The 24464-nt window shown below is 44.0% G+C and overlaps 1 protein-coding gene across 1 annotated transcript in view; it reads right to left on the bottom strand.

The window, feature by feature from the left end:
* The window catches only part of LOC115476883 (piezo-type mechanosensitive ion channel component 2-like), a 157690-nt gene that overhangs the window by 132849 nt on the left and 377 nt on the right, over positions 1-24464 (bottom strand). The window contains exons 2-6 of the mRNA XM_030213456.1: positions 19731-19893; positions 9148-9349; positions 8838-9051; positions 3359-3521; positions 1548-1634 (exon numbers count right to left, since the gene is read on the bottom strand). Coding sequence (XP_030069316.1) covers positions 1548-1634; positions 3359-3521; positions 8838-9051; positions 9148-9349; positions 19731-19893 — 829 coding nt within the window. The remainder of the gene's footprint in view (positions 1-1547; positions 1635-3358; positions 3522-8837; positions 9052-9147; positions 9350-19730; positions 19894-24464) is intronic.

The raw sequence follows: 24464 nt of genomic DNA, 5'->3' as shown, positions 1-24464 counted from the left end.
AGAGGCGAAACGTGGCTACATCGGGTTGTGTTTTTTTAAGTGGCAAGAATAAAAGCCTTTTAATTTTTGAAGACGTGTGTTCTGCTTTTGTGGACTGCACTGCTTTTTCTGTAGAACTTCTGGTTTCTTCTTCTGGATTTCCTGTTTGAGAAATACATGGGCTACAACAGAAGAAAGACATTCTTAACAGCTGTATCAGACTCTTGCCATGTGAAAGCTAGAACTTTGGTATAATCCAGAGAAAAATAAGAATGAAAAATAAAATTGGGATGCTTTCTGTTTGTATAAGACATTACTAGATAAGTACGTTTCATTGCCAAACAATAAGTATTAATGTATGAGAGATACAAAAAAAACATACTCTACACTGTACATTCTAATTATTCTCTGCAGTGATCAGTAAGGAAACAAGTAAGGACAAATTATACATGAGTGATTTTGAGAGGCTTTTTAGCTTTAAAAGTGGCCTCACCGTTATTGGATTGAGGTCACTTTCAGTACAGCAGATTGGAGGCCTATGGCCTACCTTACTCCAAATTGCAGCCTCATCTATCTACTGGTAGACATATGATCAAGGCTCTGGGCAGGTGGATTGAATAAGATTTTAGGAGCTCACTGTGCAGGTAGGAACTTATCTCTGAGTAATGACACATAGGAAAAGGAAGGATTTCCTTTTTACCGAGAGGAGAAAGGAAAGAGGAGATAGTCTGTATCACTCCTTCATTACCAAAAAACCAAAGTGATCCAGTTTAAACCATGGCAAGAAGAGTTACCTGCTCATATGCCTAGATTCAGTGATCACATCCATTGGGCCACAGACTCATGAATGGACACTCAGCTTCTTGCAATTGCATGAAAAGTCGTCACTGCTAAATACCGTGCTGAGTGTCATTCATCATCATCACAAATTGTTCAATCAGCACATCAGCCCAAAATAATTAAATCAAAATCTGTAAATTGGAGTATACCCAGGGGTGTGCTGGTAAATTTTTAACAACAGGCTCTTACTCCAGACGTAGCCAGCTCTGCAGTTGGAAGGGCCAGGGGTGGCCGGGGGGGGGGGAGCAACACTTGCCTCTCTCTCCTCCATCCCTTCATGCGGGCACGCTAGGCATACCTTTGCTGGCAGCCAATAAATGGACTGCCACCACTCCCAACGTCTTGCTCTGAGCAGCATGCTGGAACTTCTCACACATGCTCGAGAAGTCCCAGCCTGCTGCTCAAAGGTGGAAACAAGGAGCGGGGAGCAGCAGCAGTCTATTTACTTGGCTGGCAGGGCTCAGCATCCCCACCAGCAAAGTAAAAGAGAATTCAGCAGGGGGCCCAAGCCCACATTTTGGGAGCCAGTTGTTAAAGTAGCCATGGAGGGCCCTACTTTAACAACCGGCTCCCAAAATTCTTAAAAACTTAACCGGCTCTTGCGAGCCTGTGAGAGCCTGCTCCAGCACACCACTGAGTATACCAATTATTCTTTTAAACTGTATCTTCAGTTTGTAAAAAAAATCAAAACTAAACTAAAATATATTAGCAATCATGCTCTCTGGTACCTGTATCAGGTCAGTGTTGGAAACCCAGAGTGTCCCATTCAACTGCTTGTGTTCTGCTGCTGTAATCTGCTTCTGCCCACGCTCCTGCTAGTAAAGAAACATTAGGTAAATGGTCTCACTAAACCTGCTCATCTCATCCCCTGATCAGTAGTAGCAGCTTCTGTTAGCAGGAAGTGGCCCACAGTCTTCGAAGACTAGACCCATTGTCAGTCAAACAGGTACCTGAAGGAGCAGCCTAATGGTTAGAGCAGCAGCCTAAGATCCAGGAAAGCCAAAAGCATTTCAACTTTTATTGCTTCAGGTACAATGACTGCTACATGCTTAATTTGGCCCAGATATTTAATACCAGGCCTAATCCAAACACCAGCCCTGAATATCCAGCTCATGCCTTGCTGCTGGAAGTTACCTTGATGCCAGCCAATATGCAGCTCCAGTACCTGGATATCTATCTGGGCAAGTTAGTTAAAATGTTCCACTCAATGTGGAAACTCAAACGCGTGAAGCAATTCTTCCCGAGGGAAATATTTCGCAGCCTGATACAATCAATGGTGCTAAGCCACTTAGATTACTGCAATGGAATTTATGCGGGATGTAAAGAAAAGACTTTAAAGAAACTTCAGGCCACTCAAAACACGGCAGCTAGGCTTATATTTGGTAAAACACGATTTGAATGCGCATAACCCCTCTGTAAAAAACTACACTGGCTCCCAATCAAAGAACACATTGCCTTCAAAATCTGCACCCTGGTTCACAAAATCATCTATGGAGAAGCCCCAAGTTGCATGATAGACTTGGTCGACTTACCAATTAGAAATACATCCGAATCAACACTACCCAAGCTGCAAAGGACTTAAATAGAAAACAACTTACGCATCTAGTTTTTCCTACTTAAGCACACAACTGTGGAACGCATTACCAAAAGCCTTGAAAACGATGTAGGACCACCTAAACTTTCGGAAATCACTAAAAACCAACCTGTTTAAAAAGGCATACCCTACCAATCCAACTTAAATGCCTCATCTGTGCAACACAACCAAACTAAAGCACATAATTGACCGTCAAAGTTTGACCCTCCCACCCCCGCCGATGACCCTCTCAACCCCTCTCCCGCCGCCAATCCGCCGTAGCCTACCTTTGCTGGCGGGGACCCCAACCCCTGCCAGCCGAGGTCCTCTTCCCAATCCCGCGCAAGGCTTCGTTCTAGTCTGACATCACACACGTGCAGGATGTCAGACTAGAACGAAGCCTTGAGCGGGATTGGGAGGAAGAGGTTAGTAGCTAGCCATCAACAGGCTATGTCATGCGACTTAGCCAGCTAGCCACGAATATAGTAGTCCTATCTTTGCCCGCTACTAACTTAATCGACCATCGCTGAACATTCACTTAGGGGCACTTTTACTAAGCCGCATAGGTACCTAGGTGGGCCCAATGCATGTCAATTTGGAATTACCGCCCGGCTACCGTGTGGCCCAGGCACTAATTTCATTTTTTATGCATGCCCCCTACGCGCGCCAGAAAATACTTTTTATTTTCTAGCGCGCGGGGGCGGTAAAAGGCATTCTACGAGTGTAGACCATTACCACCCGGTTAACACATAAGACCTTACTGCTAAGTCAATGGGTGGTGGTAAGGTGCTTCCATCAGGGGTCAGGAGACACAAAAACAAAGTGTTCCTGTATGTTTAAGCTGGGAAGCAGAAACATGCATTGAAAATGTATTTGGTTTTGGGCTTCATCTGTACTGTTTGTTTTATGTTGCTGATTCCCTCTCGTTTGCCTGCTTAGGTTTTATATTGCACACTGTAACCTTACCATTGGGATCTTGGTCCACTGGTGCAGTAAAGAAATTAGACTGTAGTATAGCACAAGTAGTATTAAAGGATTTACGAAGGCCGGCCACTTTAGTCCGGGATGCATCTTCAGCTTCCATGATTCTGTGACGTTGGTCTTAACAAAAGCAGTCATACCAAACAGCCTGCCAAAAAGAGAAAAACAAAGTAATCAAGCCTGGCGCAAATCCCAGAGCTGTCATGTAACCCAGTTTGAGAAGGAAACTTCCAGGACTATCCTGGTTTTAGAATTTTGATCCCACTGCATTGCGGTATTTCCAGTCCCTTCTCCTACCATTTGGAATAAATAATTACGCAGGTGCCGTGATTGTCAGAAATCCAGGACTGGTCTAACCTCCCTCCTTAAACATGCCACCCCATTCATGCTTAAATTGCACTGGCTCTCCCGTTAAGGCCAGAGTGGAGTTCAAACTCCTTACCATGATCTTCAAATGCTTTTATGGGATGGCCCCAGAATACTTACAAACATTTGTAAGAATTTATCAACCCAGAAGATCTCTTTGATCCTTAACTGATAGCAGACTAGTACCCCCATAAAAAACAAGAATGTCGTCTCAAAAGGACATTTAGTTCAATGCTGTTGAGTAAAGGGGCAGTGGAACTCACTACTGATAAAGATCAGATTAACATCAGAGTACATGAACTTCCATCTACTTTTGAAAACATGCCTTTTTCAAAGACACTATGGGGCTCATTTTCAAAGCACTTAGGCTTACAAAGTTCCACAGTTACTATGGAACTCATTTTCAAAAGAGAAAAAACGTCCAACAAGTGTCATACAACACCATTTGGAAGTTTTCTTCTAAAAACATCTAAATTGGTATTTTCAAAACCTATTTTGCAAACGTTTATCTATGCAATTCATCTGCAGTGCATCTAAATCTTAAGGGATTGTGTCTGGGTCATTGTGAAGGCGGGATTAGGGTGTGCCTAACACTTGGACATTTTACTGCCATAATGGAACAAAACAGGACTAAGTCTAAGACATTTTGGTTGAGATCTGTTTTCAGAACGAATAAGGCACAAAAAAGTGCTCTAAATGACCAGATGACCCCCCAGTACCCCCCCCCCCCCCCCAGTGGTCACTGACCCCACCTCCCAAAAATGTGAATAAAAATATGACTTACCAGCCGGTATGACAGCCTCAGATGTTAAAGTCAGGTCCATTAGAGCAGCATGCAGGTCCCAGGAGTAGTGTAGTGGTCAGTGTAGTGCACTAAAGAGTAGGAGACTCGGGTCTCTATCTCCCTCTACCTGTCACACTTGTGGTGGAAACTGTGACCTCTTCCAAAGTCACCAAAACCCTACTGTACTCACATATGGGTACCCCCTTCACCCACAAGGTCTATTGTGGTGTATAGTAGGGGACAGTGTGGCTTGGGTGGGTTTTGGACAGCTCAGGGGACAAGATAAGGGAGCAAAGGTGAGATGTACATCTGGACGCATTTTTATGAAGTGCACAGAAGTGCCATTTAGGGTGCCCCATTGCTCTCCTGGGATGTCTGGGAGACCAGTCTATATCCTCCTACTTCTCAATGGCATGAATCTCTGTTTTGCACTTATTCATATATATTTTTTAAATGGACCAAAAAAACAAAACGTCCGCACAAAACCTTGCTTTAAACAGTATTTTTGAAAAAAAAAAAAGATAGAAAATGACCTCCTTTCCTATTTAGACTTTGGACATTTGTGCAAAACATCCAACATCGGACTTAGACATGTAACTTTGTAAGTCTAAGTGCTTTGAAAATACGACTCTATGGGATGCCAATGAATCCCAGCCAGGTGACTCAACAGTACTTCCAATGACAGAGAAAAGAGACCAAGATGAGGAAACCATAGGGTAGATAAAATAAGAGACGACTCTCATTGGTCCCAAGGAAAAGCAATACAGTTAACATTACACTCTCTAACCCAAGATCATGGATGATACTTAAATGTTTAAGGGGTTCTTTTACAAAGGCGTGCTGAAAAATGGCTTGCGGTAGTGTAGGCACGGGTTTTGAGCAAGCGCAGATCCATTTTTTTAGCGTGCCTGTAAAAAAGGCTTTTTTAAACAAATTTTGCCGAAAATGGGCGTGCGGCAAAATGAAAATTGCCGCACATCTATTTTGGGTCTGAGACCTTACCACCAGCCATTGACCTAGCGGTAAAGATTCATGCGGTAACCGGGAGGTAATGACCTATGCGCGCCAAATGCCACTTGTCGTGCGTCCGTTACGTGCACCCAAAAATAAAAAATATTTTTCAGACGAGCGTATCAGAAATTACCACAACAGCCACGCAGTACTCAGGCAGTAACTCCATTTTAGTGTGCATTGGGCGCACGTAGACACTTACGCAACTTAGTAAAAGAGCCCCTATGTTCTTATATAAACATGATTATTGATTGTTAATCCCCTTTTCATTGCATTTGCCTTTTTGGATTGCTTTTATCTTATTTGAATGTGCACACATTTGTTCATATGTATGGATGTTGAAATGTTCCATTGTACAATGTCATTTTAAACCAGTCTGTACTCCACCTTGAACTTAAAGGTTAAGTGGATTATAAATGCCAACAATTAAATTAAATTAAAATTAAATTAAAATGGGATACTGTTTGTATCTTGCTACCATTCTGTTATTGCCTCTTTAATGAATGCAGAGTTCGAGGCTTGGTTTCAGTCACAGGTGTAGTTTGGGGTGGGCATAGGGAGGTGGTGCTCCCCAAATGTTGTCAGTGCTAATCCTGAATTGGTCCCCTGCCCCCCACTGCCAACAGTGGAGTAGTAGAAATTCTTTTGGCGGAGAGGCATTTTTCCACATTTTTGAAAACGTCATCGTCTAACAGAGTTCCTGAAGAAGATTGTCGAAACCCTGCAGTGTCGGACTCGTTATGATGTGTCCTGTACCAGTTGGGAGGAGAGCGAATTTCAGAATGGAGTAAAAGTATTTATTACGAGGAAATCTCCGTGGAGGTAGTCCAAGAGAACAGAGAGGTGGTGAAGCTCAGTTTGAGCTGATAAACGACATTCATTAAAGAATTTTTTTCCCTTGGGACTATGATTAATGGATTATAGCCGTTTGAGCCAGCAATGGACAACAGTGTGGATTAATTAGGTGATTGCTGGCCTTTATTTTATATTGCACTTATATTTGGTGACAGAAGATCATAAAGGACCTTTCCATAGATCATCAAGGATCATTCCACGGAGGATCGTTTTTGAACTACATAAATGCTAAGTTTTTTTGCTTCTCTTTTGATTGATTAGATATACTTCAGATAGTATAGAGATGTGAGAGATTTAAAATTGTTGAAGTACTATAGAATTTTTAGAGCACATCTTTCATTTAGGATGTGTTGGAGGTTTAGGGGAATAAGTGATAGGATCAACAACATACAGTTCTGAGATTTGTGACTATTAAAGTATATTTGATGGGATGTAATTGGAAGAAGGGTGTTCTTTACAACAAAAAATGTTTTCCTTTATTAGTGGAAGTATAGACACCCTTGAGAAGATCTATGATTGAGAAATTTGTTCACCCTTAGAGATCTCACGCATCAGTGTGAGTCTCGTTTTGGGTGAATTTGTAACTCTGAGAACTTCTCTAGTTTATTAAATAAAGTATTATCTTAGCGTATCACCCAGAACTGTATTTGGTTTATCTTCTCACTTATTGGGGTCCTTATGTAATATTCTCTGGTATTAGAGTAGAGTTATCGAAGTGATCCAGAGATTTATTTTTGGGAATTGATATAGATTTGGTTCCCCACTGCCAACATCACATCTTTATTTATTTGTTTGTTTGTTACATTTATATCCCACATTTTCCCACATATTGTAGGCTCAATGCGGCTTACATAGTACCGGAGAGGCGTTTGCCGGCTCCGGTGAGAACAAATACAAAGTGATGTTGTGGTAGGATAAAGATCATGTGGCACAACCACAATTAGGGAATCGTACAGCGGAAGAGTTGAGTTATGTCCATTACGTGCTTTAGTTTTGCTGTGTTGCAGAGATCAGGCATTTAGGTTGGATCGGCAGGGTATGCCTTTTTGAATAGATTAGTTTTTAGTGATTTCCGGAAGTTTAGGTGGTCGTGCGTCATTTTCAAGGCTTTTGGTAGTGTGTTCCACAGTTGTGTGCTTATGTAGGAAAAGCTGGATGCGTAAGTTGATTTGTATTTGAGGCCTTTGCAGCTTGGGTAGTGCAGATTTAGATATGTTCGTGTTGATTCTGATGTGTTTCTAGTTGGTAAGTCAATCAAGTCTGTCATGTCTCCAGGGGTTTCACCATAGATAATTTTGTGAACCAAGGTGCAGATTTTGAAGGCAATGCCCCCCCCCCCCCCCCCCCCAGAATAAACTGGTAGACTATAACTAATTCCAGGAAATAGACAAATAGGGATTTCTGTTTAATCTTCTTTCCATTGCCAGGATGTATGATTATTTCTTTTATCATTGGTATGCTTTCCTATAAATATACTGGAGTTTCTTTCCTCAGTTTGATTTTATTGTACATCGCCTTGAATTATCTGGTAAAAAAAGGCGATTCAACAAATTTGAATAAACCATAAACCATATTATGTCACACTTGCTGCTCTGAAATCAATGCCAGTGAAAAATGAAGCATGAAAATTATTGCTATAGAAAGTAATCAACAATATTTTTAAGATTTCAAAGAACATTATGATTATTTTTTTCAGAGACCAAAGATATTTGTAATTTGCTCTGCATTTATGATTCAAGTTAAATACAACAAAATCTGTTTTTCTCTACCTCTGTATGCTTTTCATTTCGCTTTCTATCCTTTACCTCCCTCTCCTCTCGCCCAGCCCCTCCCCCCGCTCCTCATCTCCTCTCTGCAGAAATGTCTTGAAGTATATCGACCTTTCAGGTTAGCACAAATGTAAGGTGGGGGGGGGAGGTAAAATTTAATAATATTCAGTGTATCACAGCCTGTTAGGAACAAGAGTTAATGCTTCAGAGTATCACTGGCTCTGGTAGCAATTTGTGGGCAAGAGAATCTCTAGCCCAGTAAGTAAGAGTAATACAGGGTGGAATTATACAACTTTTTGGAAATATATGGCAGTGTGGACAAGAATAAGCTTGACAGACTGGAAAGACCAATAGATCTTTTTCTGCCATCATCAACGACAATGGTTCTCAAACCTGTCCTGGAGAACCACCAGCTAGTTGGGTTTTCAGAATATTCCTAATGTATATGCATGAACCAGATCTGCATGCATGTCACCTCCATTATGCAAATCTCTCTCATGCATATTCATTAGGGATACCCTAAAAATCACTGGTCTACAACATGTTGAATTATTGTGAGGCCAGTGACATGAGACAGAAGGAGATGACATTACACTGAGCTGTGAAGCAACATTTGGTTAGTTCACATTGGGAACATTTTCTGAATTATTGAAGTGGTATCATTATCGCTATTCCTTACCTGGCATAAATGTCATCAGGAGGGACCAGGTCCTGAAAATAAGGCAGCTGATAGAGATAAATGCCAGTCAGATGACATGCGCTGAAAATCGAAGTCATCACGCACAGGCTGCTGAAGACAAGCAGGCTGACACTGCGCCGGCAAGCCCACCAGGAGCACAATCCCAAGAATGTGAAAAAATAGATGGAGGAGGTCACTGAAGGCAAGGTTATACCTGGGGGGGAGGGGAGAGAATAACCAAGAAAGCTTCAGTTTCTTATTTGTGCATTGCTTGACAAAGTGAATAGCTTCAGAAGCAATTGTGCAATACCTGACAGGCCCATAAGAATCGTTGCCACAACCTTCCCCGCGGTCGTGAAGAGGGCTTCAAAAATGACCTTCAAGCCTGCTATGAAGCTTGCGATTTTAAGAATCAGCTTTGGCTTTTTGTCACTTGTCTCTCTTCCCAAGACTTCATCATCGGTAGAGCACTCCGTTTCCTCCTCACTCTCTTCTGACTCTGTTTCGGATTCCTGTTCAAATATTATTCAAGTAAGTGACTCATATTCTCTGAAACACTTACTCATTCACTCTTTGGTCAAGTTGTCCCTTTATTTGGATTTAGTAGAGGAAGCTGTGAATCCTTGTCCTAACCTGCTCTTTCTCTTTCATTTTCCATCTTTTCCTACAATCTGTGCCCTCCAATGGCTTTTCCTTGTCTTCTACACTAACCATGACTATTACAGCCAGAGAAACATGCATTAGAAGTGTGAAGTCTGCACAGAGAAAATGTCCTCCACTAGGTCTGAAGGCACTGCTGTCCTGCGCTGTGCCTAAATATTACTGCACCTCACAAGTCCTGATTCAGTGGAAGCTGTAATATGGTAGATTCGGCAGCTATCAGTCATCCCCAAAAGCAAGAAGTGCTGGACCAGATGAAGGTTTTATCCTGGTTTACCAGTAATAGAGCTCATGATGATAAGTCCTACATAAGATCAATCATGCTGAGTCAGATCAAAGTCCATCGAGCCCAACATCCTCTCTCTGACAGTGGCCAGCGAATCCAAAAAAGTAGATCAAATTTCTTATAGATCATTTCAAGGAATACGGGATGGCTTTCTGAAATTTATCTGACTAATAATAAATTATAAAGGGGATGAAACATCTTCCATATGAAGAGAGGTTAAACAGCCTTGAAGAAACAACTGAAAAGGGATTTGATAGAAATTTATAAAACCATGAACAGGGTGGAATGATTAAATAAGGTACATAAGAACATAGTCATCACCATACTGGGACAGACGAGCCCAGTATCTTGTTTCCAAAAGTGATCCAAAGGTGATACTAGTACATAGCAGGATCCTAAAAGCATAAAATAGATTCCATGTTGCTTATCCCAGGAATAAGCAGTGAATTTTCCCAAGTACACTTTAATAATGGTTTATGGACTTTTCTCCAAGAACTTGTCCAAACCTCTTCTGAATCCAGCTACAGTAGTTGCCTTGACTACATCCTTCGGCAACAGATTCCACTGTTAAGTTATGTAATGCAGGAAAAATATTGCTGTGAATTGTTTTCAGTCTACTGGGTGTTGGTTCCATGGACTGTCCTCTTGTTTCAAAAGAGTAACTAAAATGATAAAGGGAATAAGATGACTTCCCTATGAGAAAAAGCTAACGAGGTTAGGAATCTTCAGCTTGGAGAAGAGACAGCTGAGGGGAGATATGATAGAGGTCTATAAAATACTGAGTGGAGTGGAATGGGTAGAAGTGAATTGCTTGTTTACTCTCTTCAAAAGTCCAAGGATACTGGGGTGCAGAAATCCAAAGGAGATGTACCAGATCAGAGGAGAGAGATTGGTAAGCACAGCTCAGGAAAGGGACCTTGGGGTGATGGTGTCCGAAGATTTCTAGGTGGGGAAACAATGTGATAAGGTGATGGCCATTGCCAGAAGGATGCTAGGCTGCATAGAGAGGGATATAACCAGCAGAAGAAAGGAGGAGTTGATGCCCCTATACAAGTCATTAATGAAGCCTCACTTAGAGTATTGTGTTCAGTTTTGAAGGTTGTATCTTGCTAAGGACATAAAAATACTTGAAGCGGTTCAGAGAAAAGTGATGAAAATGGTATGGGGTTTGCATCGCAAGATGTTTGAGCAGAGATTTGAGGACCCTGAAGGAAATAAAAGACAGGGGTGATATGATACAGACATTCACATATTTCAAAGGTATTAATTTACAAACAAACCTTTTCCAGAGAACTAGAGGACATGAGTTGAAGTTGCAGGGAGCCAACTCAGGAATAATATCAGGAAGTACTTTTCACAGAGAAGGTGGTAGATACCTGAAATGCCCTCTTGTGGGAGGTGGTGGAGATGAAAATGGTAACGGAATTCAAAAATGTGTGGGATAAACACAAAGGAATCCTGTATGGAAGGCAAGGAGCCAAACAAGCTTAGCAGTAGTTAGACGGCAACACCAGTAATTGGGAAGCAAAGCCAGAGCTGGGCAGACTTCTACGGTCTGTGCTTTGATGATCGCTGGACAGATTCAGCTTCAAAACTGGAGAACAAGGCCAGTGCCAGGCAGACTTCTATAGTCTGTGTCTCAAAAATGGCAAGGACAAATCAAGATCAAGTATATGTATGTAGTATCACATTATACCTTATGAGTTTATCTTGTTGGGCAGATTAGATGGACCAAACAGGTCTTTATCTGCTGTCATCTACTATGTTACTAGAAGGCATGCAATGAAGCTACTAAGTAGTACATTTAAAACTAATCAGATCAGAGAAAATCTCTCTTCATTGCCAGAGTTAGTATAGCAGAATTTTAAAAAGGTTTGGACAAGTTCCTAAAAGAAAAATCCATAAACCATTACTAAGGTGGACTTGGAAAAATCCACTGCTTATTCCTGGGATAAACAACTTGAAATCTATTATACTTTTTTGGTATCTTGCCAGGTACCTGTGACCTAGATTGGCCATTTTGGGAAACAGGACCCTGGGCTTGATGGACCTTTGACCTGTTCCAGTAAGATGATGCTTATGTCCCCATAACTTTTCAGTGTTTATATAGCTCCGTTCTTAATACTGTTTAAAAACTTTATTGTAAACATCATTAGATGTTTGCATGATACTACATCAACTATGAAAAAAAATTCATTGTTAACTTTCTCCAAAGTTTGTGCTATTTTCTGGGCCAACTTAGATCAAACTCAAAAAGGATTGTCAATAGATTCTATGTGATACAGGACAGTCTAAGCTGGTCCTAGTGACTGTCCCCTGATAGATTTATAAAGTGAGGAGCGGGAAGCCAAACCTAATAAGCTATAGACACTGGACATCTTGTTAAGCCAATGGATGACCATTTTGCAAAGTAGCAATAAAGAAATTTTGATAGAAGAATGGTTGCTTCAGTGAGAAGAGACAGCCGAGGGAAGATATGATAGAGGTGAGTGGAGTGGAGTAGAATGGGTAAATGCAAATCGATTGTTTACTTTTTGAAAATTCAAACTTTAGGCGACACACCATGAAGTTACATAGTAATACTTTCAAAACAAATGGGAGAATTCATTATTAGCTTTACCTATTTTTTTCTCTTTGATTTTTGAAATCCTAACTGTAATCTCCCCTCTTCCTGACTTTTTGGGGTCTAAATATATCAGGTAATGTTTTTATTATTATTATCCTTAAATTTGGTGTACAAAATCCTCTTTCTTTTCTTTCCTAATTGTGTTTCTTTAGTCTGCACAGTGCTAAATTGTATACATTTATTAAAAAGTCAATAAAATAATAGTTAATAGTTAATAATAATAATAATAGTTAAGCTCTGCAACTCATTGCCAGAGGAAGTGATAAAAACAGTTAATGTAGCTGTGTTTAAAAAAGGTTTGGACAAATTCCTGGAGGTAAAATCCATAAACCATTACTAAGGTAAACCTGGGGAAAGCCACTGTTTATTCCTAGAAGTGAGCAGAATGGAATCTTGCTACTTTGGGGTTTCTGCCAGATACTTGTGACTTGGATTAACCACTGTTGGAAACAGGGTACTGGGGTGGATGGAGTTTTGGTCTGACTCAGAATGGTAATTTATGTCTCGTGTTTCTTGGTAAGTTGTGAAAACATTTCTTTCACGTGTATCACTAGTCCTGCCTAAACACAAAAAACTCAGAGGCCCTTTTACAAAGCGGCAGTCGTGGGCTTATCACTCATCATTCCAGAACTACCACCGGACTACCGCAGGAGCCCGGCGGTAGCTCCCACCCCAGCGTGCACCATTTCTGGTGCTACATAAATATTTCTATTTTTGTAGCGCCGGTGCTTACCCAGTGGCAACCGGACACTTTTTAGCACGGCTTGGTGAAAGGACACCAAAGTGCTCTATAAACAGATAAAGAAGACAATAAATATTTTGGGGGGGAAAAAATTCTGCCTTTCTAAGTAGAAAGTAATTTTTCCGTAATCTAATCTGAATTGGTACAGGATTCCAAATAGTAGATGCTTGATCAGTGGCGTAGGAAGGGTGGGGCGGTGGGGGCGGTCCGCCCTGGGTGCATGCTGCTAGAGGGTGCAGAGAGCAGCCACGCGCTTGTCGGCTCTGCTGGTTCCCTGTTCCCTCTGCCCCGGAACAGAGGGAGAGGGAGCCAGTGGAGCCGACAGGCGCGCGGCTGCTCTCTGCACCCTCCAGCAGCCAAGAATGCACCCCTGGGGGGGCTTGATTGCCGGGGAGGGGGATGTCAATGTGCCGGGGGGCTTGATGCGCCGGGGGGGGAGTGTCGTGCTGCACCCTGGGGGACGGACACCGCTGCACCCGGGGGGGGGGGGTTGCGCAGCGGCGTTCCACCCCAGGTGGCAGCCGACCTAGGATCGCCATTGTGCTTGATATGAATAAATTAAGCAAAATGATATTTGTGATTTTTTGTTTTTGGTGTTGGAAAATGTAAAAACCTTTGACCTCATAATGTGGACCTAGAATTATCTGGTATCAAAATCATGATATATAAGCTGGAAACTTACCATACAAGATTTTGAATATCTTCATACATGCTTTAAAAATGATTTTGCATTCATTGATAACCAATGAAGCTGAATATACCAAAGCTGAAGCCCTATCGAAACTGTGAGCTGAACGGATTATCTGAACTGCTGTGTTCTGGACAATTTGTAATTTCTTTAGGGGCCCTTTTACAAAGCAGCGGTAGTGCTAACGTACGTACGGGTGGTGCACGCCAAAATCGGCACTACCGCTGGGGTAGCATGGGCACCCAGCAGTTATTCCAAAGTTGGTGCTCTCTGGTTCCCATGGAAGAAAATAGTTTTCTATTTTCTATTGTGTGTGGGGGGGGCATTCCCGGTGGTAATCGGAAGCGCGCCCACTTTGGCACGCACTGCATGATTACCGCTTGAGTAGCACGTGAGCCCTTACCGCGTGATCAAAGGCTTGCAGTAAGGGCTCCGGCAGTAGATAGCCAAGAACTACCATTCATTCTAGCGCACGGCCATTTACTGCCCCATTAAAAAATGCCTTTTTTCCAGCTGCGATAAAAAGCACATAAGCACCGCCATACTGGGAAAAGACCAAGGGTCCATCAAGCCCAACATCCTGTCTCCGACAGCGGCCAATCCAGGCTTCAAGAACCCGGCAACCCCCCCCCCCCCCCCCCATTTTTAAAAATAATGTTCAATGGACTTTTCCTTCAGGAATCTGTCCAAACCCCCCTTAAACTCCATAAGGCCAGCTGCTGCCACTACATTCTCCGGCAACGAATTCCAAAGTCCAACTACACGCTAAGTTAAGAAAAACTTTCTCCTATTTGTTTTAAATCTACCATATTCTAGCTTCATCTTGTGTCCCCTGGTTCTATTATTGTTTGAAAGTGTAAACAAACGCTTCACATCTGTCCGCTCTACTCCGCTCATTATCTTGTAGACTTCTATGGTATCTATCATATCAAACACGCACCCACACTTTCGTAGGCCACTTTTTATTATGGCTTTTTAAAAGGACCCCTTAGTAAATGCTTTGAGTAACCTAAAGGGCCCTTTTACCAAACAGCGGTAAAAAAAATGGCCTTAGCACACCCCTTATGCAGGTCCTTCCTGTATGCTAAAACCATTTGTACCACTGGGGTAAAATGGCCAATTTTCAGAATTTTTCAATAATGGCCACATGCTAATGATCACATTAGCACGTGGCCATTAACGCATGAGCCCTTGCTGCCACCAATTTTGTAGGCGGTATGGACTCACACCCTAAACCTGTGCTAATTGGTTAGTGTGTAGCAATGTAGCAGCGCTAATCAATTAGCGCAGAGCATGCCCACTCTCTACGCACAGACACACCCCCTGTGCCAAAAAATTTAAAAAATATTTTTTAGTGTGTGGATAACGCACGCACATGTCAAAATTACCATAGAAGCCTCAGCACACCCCACAGTATGCCATTTTTGCTCCAGTAAGCACACGCTTGTGCGCACCGCAGCTTTGTGAAAGGGCCCCTTAGTATGTAATGTTGCCAGTGGCGTTCCTAGGTCGGCTGCCACCCGGGGCAGATTGCCACTGCGCACCCCCCTCCCCCCAGGGTGCAGCATGACACACACACACACACACCCCAGCGCAATGACACCCCCCGGCGCATCATCACCCCCACCCCCCGGGTGCATTCATACCTGCTGGGAGCAGCCACACGGCTGTCGGCTCCGCTGGCTCCCTCTGCCCCAGAACAGGAAGTAACCTGTTCCGGGGCAGAGGGAGCAGGGAACCACCGAGGCCGAAAGGCACGCGGCTGCTCTCTGCACCTCTCCAGCAGCGTGCACCCGGGCTGGACCGCCCCCACCGCCCCGCCCTTGCTATGCCACTGAATGTTGCAGTCATCTAATTGAGATCAGATATTTTCATTATGCTGCCTAAAACCCCTCTTGTTATCAGCATAATCCCCGGGATTCTATACATGGCGCCTTATTTTCCGTGCTTAAACTGAAGCTTATTCTATAACAATCCGCATAACTTAATTGATTAACTAGGTAGTCAGTGCTGTTAATTGGATGCTAATAAGCAATTATCAGCACTAATTGCCAGTAATTAATATTTACATGCACAACTCGCTAAGCCTATTCTGTAACTTGGTGCACGTAAATTTTAAGTCACATAGTTGGAAAGTGGGTGTGGTTATGGGAGTTGGTTCTTTGTGGGCATTTCTAAATTCTGTGTGTGTTGTTATAGAATACACCTGCTCTGCACCTAAGTTACACGTCAGGATTTACACCAGGTTTTATTTGGCAGATTTGACCACAACTAAATTTAGTCCAACGGAGCAGCACTCGGCGTATTCTATAACAGGAGGACACATGCCCTGCCCCTTTCACACCCATCCCCCTTTCACACCCCACCCCGCCTCCTTTCACACCCTTGCTCTGCCCTTTCACATTTTCCCCTACCTCCTGTCACACAACCCGTCACTCCCCCTCCCCGTCACCCCCCTCCCCTTACCTTACTACTGCCCTAGTGGTCTAGTGACCTCTTCGGGGCAGGAAAGAGTCCCCTCTTTCCTGCCTGGAGCGCTGCCCTGCATGCATCCTTCCTGTTCGTGATCTTGGCACCGATTCAAAATGGCCGCCGAGAGTTGAAGTCTCACGAGGTCACTTCAACTCTCGGCGGCCATTTTGAATCGGCGCCGAGATCACGAACAGGAAGGATGCATGCAGAGCAGTGCTCTGGGCAGGAAAGAGCCAGGCAGAAGAGGTCACTAGACCACCAGGGCAGTAGTAAGTAAGGGGAGGGGAGGTTAGCAATCTGCCCATTTGTCCGGATTTCTGGACAAACGGGCAGGCTGGCGGGTGGGCCATCCTTACGGCCCGCCCACTAGCCTGCCTGTTTATCCAGAAATCCGGACAAACAGGCAGATTGGCAAAACCCGCCCAGTTTCCCGGACATGTCCTCAAAAAGAGGACATGTCTGGGTAAATCCGGACATATGGTAACCCTATGCACAGTTAGCACACACTAATGCTTAGTGTGCGCTAAAAACACTAATGCACCTCTAGCACGGCTTAGTGAGCAGGGCCCACAGAACCGAAATTTATTTGGATAATGTGGAATATAAGTATTAATAAATGAAATGAAAATCTCATTATGTCTTTTGAGATCCAGAACATCTCGGCTTTGTTTTGAAGCTTCTCCATCAAACAAACAAGTTCCAACTGGTTCACTGCAGACACAGGATGCTCAGTCGCTTGAGGCTCCACCATTACGAGTAGCTAAGCAAGCCAAACCCTGTTAGTGCATTTTCGGTAGCTGAGCTCAGGCAGGGAGTTTATCAGAAGGTGCATGCTCAAGCAGATATTAAATGCAGTGCCGTTCCTAGCTTGTTCGCCACCTGGGGCGGGTCGCTACTGCTGCGCCCCTCCAGCACATCACCCCCCCCCCCAAGGTGCGCCACACAACCCCTCTAAAGCGCATCACCTGACCTTTCTTCCCAGCACGGGGGTGCGCAGAGCATCTGCTAGTCCCCTGCCCCAGAACATGAAGTAAGGTCAGAGGGGGCAGGGAACCAGCAGAGCCGACAGTGGCACACCTGCTCCGCGCACCCCTCTAGCTGTCTGCACCTGGGGCAGACTGCCCCCACCACCCCACCCTTGGTACACTGCTGATGAAATGTTTTAGAAAAATGTTGATAGCCCATAACTACACTGGCTAAATGTCCGAGCTCAAATCATTTCCAAAACAGCTTAGTTTATCAAGTGCTTTATGAGAATTAATCTGAACCACTGATTCAATTCTTCTCTCATTGTTATTACAATTCTACCAGAATTTAAAACAGCATATTATTGAAATACCCTGCTGTTAAAAGCATAAGTTGCAAACGTCAGGTTAACTCTTTGTTCTCTTTTCACGCCCATCGCTGAATGGAACTCTCTGCTAGTCACAGTCCGCTCAGAATCAAACTATGGAGGTCTTTACAAAGTGGCGGTAACCTCATGCTAAAATGGGACCACCGCCTGCCCAATGTGGCCACCAGCGGTAGTTCTGGCTGGAGTGTGCGCCATTTCCGGCACTCTGGAAAAATTTTTTTGCCTTAGTGCGGTGCTAACCCAGTGGTAATTGGGCATCACCACATGCTGCCCCGTTACAGCCGGGTTACCGCATGAGCCTTTACTGCCACCTCAGTGGTTAGCGGTCAAGTGCTCCCCTCCACATGGCCATGTGTTAAGAGTTATCTTACCACGTGGCCATTTTGGGGAGACTTTTTACTCACTGCAGTAAAAAGAGCCCTGGCATGCTGGAAAAAGAGCCTCCACCTCTACCGCAGGGCCCTTTTCCCCGCGGCTTAGTAAAAGGACCCCTATATGCGTTGAACCTGGAGATGGTGAGAGAGGGGTTTAGTGTTACAAGAGCCCGATTGGCAGGTTTTTATTCAAAATTGCTGCCAGTCAGGGATTCTGCTGGCTGAATTGGCTAGGCAGTATAGGAGGGGCAGGACGGCAGAATAGATACTTGAGATAGCCCCCTCCGAGGCGCAGGGCCTTTCTGGCTCCTTGGAGGTGACTTTCCCTTTCATCCTCCCTCTTGGTTTGATATTTCATTTTGTTCTAGGTTTTTTTCCAGTCTCCATTCTAGGACTGTAGCTGGAGGTTATCAGTCACCACAGCGGGTGGACACTGAAGCTACGGGGCTTTTGGCTCATGGGAGATGAGCCCTTACAATAAGTATGGTTCAAGATCAGGTTCTCAAAGTGGGTCAAGTGACCTGGAAAAATGGGCATGGAGGTCCATGCCTGTGCCTTAAGCCCCAGCTATCTAAAGCGGGGTGGGGGGGAGGAATGCCAAGGCAAGTGGCTGGGGGGTTATGTAATAATTCAGTTTCAAAGCTCAGGTTACTAAACTGGCTTTTGTTGCCAGACTTGCCTGCCAGAAATGCTGACCCAACATCTCAATTATATCTCACCTTGCATTACGCAAGCTGGAAAGGATGTAAGCATGACTCTGTTCAAGCGTCAAGCTTTCCCTTCATCAGTGTGCACAACTGGAATGCACTTCCCAGAGCCATAACCAGTCTGAGTGACTACCTTCTCTTTTGCAAGGCACTAAAAACGCATCTGTTTGCAAAAACATTTTCTACAGGACCTATGTAGGACTATAACTCCTACATGCATGCAAACGTGGATTCTGGTTGGACCCATTCTTTTGTAATGTTCTATGTAAAGTGTCTTTTCTTTCTTGCACATTTGCTCTTCAATTCTAATTTGTATCTGATATCACCCAGAGATCTCTCTCTCTCTCTCTCTCTCTCTCTGGTTTTGTAAGCCACATTGAGCCTGCATGTTTGTGGGGATAATGTGGGGTATCAATACATTGATAAATAAAATAAATAAATAAAATAAGTTATGACAAAGTTATTAATAAACAGTGCATTGTTTCTAGCAAAAAAGGTGCTGGTACTCAAATGCTAGGCCACCCTTCAGGGGTGGGGTGATCGCTGAGGGGACTCACCCCACAATAGCCAGGCCCCCTGCAACCAGTCACAGAATCTATGACAAGGCAGAATTGGTGTGTAGAGCCTGAGCTCTTTCATTAAAACTTGGGGCCCATGGGTCAATTTTAGCAGACAATGGAAAAGGTGCCGGTACTCAGTACCCCAAAGTACCCCCTCAAAAAAAGCCCTGTTAATAAATGAAGCTGCAGCTTGGTGTATGTCACTGTTATTCGTCTGCAAGTTCTTAGGGAATTGTGACTAGGAGGGTGGGTGGGTGGGGGGACTTGGATCATAGGTAAGCAGGTCCCAGCACCGAAGGTCAATGTCTTTTATTCAGTTTTAGCAGTTTATAAATAAGTATATAAAATAAGCACAAGCCACCTTTATAATAACTGGTCCCCTCCCCTCTCGTCTCATGCATGCATCCTTCCCAGCTGCACCTACCTCTTCATCCCCATCCTCATGGTCCTTAGAATAAAGCACCATTTGCGGCACGCTCAACTTTACCATCCTTTTACAGAGCCGGCGAATAAAGATGGCTGTGAAAAACATTCCTACGTCTGGAACCAAGAGACGGATAATGTTTCCAGGGTCAACCTGACTCAGTCTGTAGAAAGGGAATGCAACGGAGAATAGGTCAGTTTCTAAGTGATTAAAGAGACGGAGGTCAACAAAACAAATGTGTGACTAGCTCCGTGGTATTCACTTCCAGTCCTGGAAGGCCACAAAAAGGTCAAGTTTTCTCCAATGAAGATGAATTACAGAGATTTCATATAATGGAAGCAGTATGCATGTAAATCCACCTCATGCATATTTATTTCAGGTATCCAGAAAACCTGACCTGTTTGTAATCCTCAAAATCTATTACTGAATGCCACTAGGCTAGCTGTTAAGAGCTATTCTCTCTTCATCGGATCAAAGGGGGTAGGGGGAGAAAGGAAAAATATGGAAGCTTTATTTTAGGAAAGATTGTCTCCTTTTGGGATCACAGGTTTCAAATCTTCACAGTCACCAGAAAGTATCAATTACTGGTTGGATTTTTACAAACACAAAAGAGACCTACAACATACAAAACAAACATTTTTCAACTTCAGACTTTTACTACTACTACTACTTATCATTTCTATAGCGCTACTAGACATACACAGCGCTGTACATTTGATCGTGAAGAGGCAGTCCCTGCTCGACAGAGCTTACAATCTAATTAGGACTGACAAACAGGACAAACAAGAGATAAGGGAATATTAAAGTGAGGATGATAAAATAAGGGTTCTGAACCAGGGGCGTAGCCAGACTTCGGCGGGAGGGGGGTCCAGAGCCTGAGGTGAGGGGGCACATTTTAGCCCTCCCCCCGGCGCCGCCAACCCCACCTCCCATTGCCGACGACCCCCCTTGCCAACCCGCTCGACCCCCCCCTCCCGCCGTCAACCCGCCTATCTTTGCTGGCGGGGGACCCCAACCCCCCCCCCACCAGCCGAGGTCCCCCCAGGCCCCACGTAGCTACGCCACTGTTCTGAACAAGTGAATAAGGGTTAGGAGTTAAAAGCAGCATCAAAAAGGTGGGCTTTTAGCTTAGATTTGAAGACGGCCAGAGATGGAGCTTGACGTACCGGCTCAGGAAGTCTATTCCAGGCATATGGTGCAGCAAGATAAAAGGAACAGAGTCTGGAGTTAGCGGTGGAGGAGAAGGGTGCAGATAAGAGAGATTTACCCAGTGAACGGAGTTCCCGGGGAGGAATGTAGGGGTAGATGAGAGTGGAGAGGTACTGAGGAGCTGTAGAGTGTAGAGGGTAATTTTATAACAGGTTGTGTATGTGTGAAGGCCAAGTATTAGCTTATATTAAAAAGCACATAGGTATCTATGGGACCCAGATTCTATATAGTGTGACAAGTTGGATATGCAGATCTGGGTGTATTCTGGATTTACATGCACAACTTAATTAGTTAACAAGCCAATAAGTGCCAATAATTGCCAACTAACAAGCAATTATTGACCCTAATTGGCAATAATTAGAATTTACATGTACAACTATCTAAGCATATTCTGTAACGTGATGCACGTAAATTGTAAGTCACATGTTAAAAAGGGGTGTGGCCATGGGTGTGGAACGGGCAGGTCATGGGTGTTTCTAAAATCTATGCGCATTGTTATAGATCTGGGCAGATTTCTACGGTCTATGCCCTGAAAATGGCAGATACAAATCAAGATCAGGTATCCATATAAAGTAGCACATATGAGTTTATCTTGTTGGGCAGACTGGATGGACCGTACAGGTCTTTTTCTGCCATCACTTACTATGTTAGTATGTTACTATGTTACACCCAGTCTGTGCCTAATTTAGGAATTGACATTTACACCAAGTTTTACTTGGCATAATTGTCCACGACTAAATTTAGTCATGCAGATGGGCACTCAGTGTATTCTATAAACTGAGCAGAAATTTAGTCATATTCTATAAAGTATGCCTAAGTTTCAGCGTACTTTATAGAATATGCCTAGGCATATTTTTTTGGGTGCCTAGTTTTTAGGCATGATATATAGAGTCTAGCCAGTCCGGTTTTCAGGATATCCACAATGAATATACATAAGATAGAATTGCTTCCTCTGTATAAACATCTCTCTCATGCATATTCTTTCTGGATATCCTAAAAACCTGACTGGCTAAGTTTGCCATGAGGACTGGGTTGAGAAGCACTAATCAGACTGTGCATTTGGGGGGGGGGTCCTTCTACAAAGGCACACTAGCGTTTTTAGCACGCACTAAAAATAACAGTGCGCTAAACGCTAGAGATGCCCATATATTCCTATGTGTGTCTCTAGTGTTTAGGAAAAGTTAATCATTAGCACGTGCTAAAAATGCTAGCACCCCTTTGTAAAAGACCCCCTACAAGGAACTGCAGGGCCACATTTACCTGTGGGCAGAAGGTGCCACTGACCTGGGCCTACTTGGGTGGGGGGGAGGGCAAACTAAATGCCCTTAAAACTATGTTATATATACATAGATATGTCCCAAACATCAATATGGAGCACAGGTCATAAATAAGTAGTAGTTTGATATCTGGAGACCATCAGATCTAACTGCCTCACACAACCATCAGAACATACAATTGTTCTATCGCAATGAGCGAAATGGTGTGGTGCAAATCCTCATCGGCTCCTCTCATTATTCATCAACTATTCATTACATTCTTGTATTTCTTATATTTCTTTTTTGTAAACCACATATATCTCATGAAAAAACTAGTGTTTCAAAGGCGGGGGTTCCCTGATATCTTTGATATCTTTGATATCCTTGAGCTGCTATCGTTTAAGATAAGTGTCTTTGAAAACACTAGTTTTTTCATGAGATATATGTGGTTTACAAAAAAGAAATATAAGAAATACAAGAATGTAATGAATAGTTGATGAATAATGAGAGGAGCCGATGAGGATTTGCACCACACCATTTCGCTCATTGCGATAGAACAATTGTATGTTCTGATGGTTGTGTGAGGCAGTTAGATCTGATGGTCTCCAGATATCAAACTACTACTTATTTATGACCTGTGCTCCATATTGATGTTTGGGACATATCTATGTATATTATTCAATAGTCCCCACATCTTCTTCTTTTGGTGGTTTTTTTTTGTGAAGAGTCTTAAAACTATGTTTGCATGAGCTCATACAGGCTGGAAGGAGGAGGCCTCATGTGCTGAAAGGAGGCATCAGCCTGCAGCTGCCCGTCTCTCGTCCAGCACAGAAGAGAAAAATGTTGCAGCAGCAGGCTGAAAGCGTCACATTAACAAGTGGGTGTGGGATGGAGCATGAAGGTAGCAGAACTCATTAGAGGTTGGAAGAGGCCAGCCTTGGGTGTGGGCAGGGCCTAGCCTGAGGCAAGGCCACCCCCAGGGCCCCGCCGCCACCACCGCCGCCCCCGAGGTCGTCATCGTCGCCGCCCCCCTATGTCCACCACGGGCCGGGCCCCCCTGAATTCAAATCATAGCGCCTGACTTCGACCTCGCTCTGTGTGAAAGAAGCGCAGCAGCGGCAGTCTGCAGATCGCCTCCCTTCGGGTATTCCCTCCCTGTGTCCTGCCCTTGCGCAAGTTACGTCAGACGAGGGCGGGACACAGGGAGGGAAGGCCCGAAGGGAGGTGATCTGCAGACTGCCGCTGCTGCGCTTCTTTCACACGGAGCGAGGTTGAGGTGAGGCGCTATGATCTGAATTCAGGGGGGCCCAGCCCGGTGGTGGACAGCGGGGAGCAGGTGGAGGGGACTGCGACGCCAGGCTCCCCTTGGAGGCCTGGGCCCGGGGAATTTTGCTCCCCTGCCCCCCCCCCCCCCCTCTTGGTGGCCCTGGGTGTGGGAAAGAGGAAAGAGAAAGTGGCAGTCAATATGGAAAAAATAAAATGGGGCCCATCCACAAAAACGTTTACCCAGAGATCCTTAAAGCAGCCCTAGAAGCCTACATAACACGAGGAGTGTTATATACAAACGTATCAGGTTAGAATGAAGCTCTTTTCCCCACAGAACATGTCTGAGCAGTCGGAAGGAAGCAAAAGAACAGTGCACACCACAGTGAAGCTAGTGATATGGAATAGGGGCATAGGAACCAGTTCTGTGGGTGCCAGTAGGTGGTGAGCACCCTAATATTCAGCAAAAGCCTTCATTATGTCCAGAGAGGTGTAAATGTTGGCATGCATGGTATGTGCTTAAACATTGATTCCACCCAGGCTCCACCCCAGAACATGCTTATACATGTATCATGTAAAAGTACATGTCTTCTTGTCACTGAGTGTACTTTTAGCCTTACAACCTCTAAAATAACTTTATAAAAGGCCTTTACGTGTGAAAAATCCTTTCCTGAACAAGAAAGATCAGATATGTTTGCCTACAAGGGTACCCACACTAAATGCAAGAGTATTAAGTAGCTTTTTGTCAGCTTTACTATGTACTACTACTAATCATTTCTATAGCACTACTAGATATACACAGCATCTCTGTGCCTTCAGTGCTCACAATCTAAGTTTTTTTGTAGCTGAGGTAATGGAGAGTTAAGTGATTTGCCCCAGGTCACAAGGAGCATGCGCTGGGACTCAACCCAGGTTGCTAGGATCAAAGCCCACTGCACTAACCATTACCATTAGGCTACTCCTAAAGGCTACCAATACCCTATCGTGGCCCCACTATCCTTTAATG

The sequence above is a fragment of the Microcaecilia unicolor genome, chromosome 8 (genome assembly GCF_901765095.1).
Source record: "Microcaecilia unicolor chromosome 8, aMicUni1.1, whole genome shotgun sequence".
Taxonomy (NCBI): domain Eukaryota; kingdom Metazoa; phylum Chordata; class Amphibia; order Gymnophiona; family Siphonopidae; genus Microcaecilia; species Microcaecilia unicolor.
Note: the sequence above shows the minus strand (reverse complement) of the source record. Positions and strands in the feature narration are given on the sequence as shown.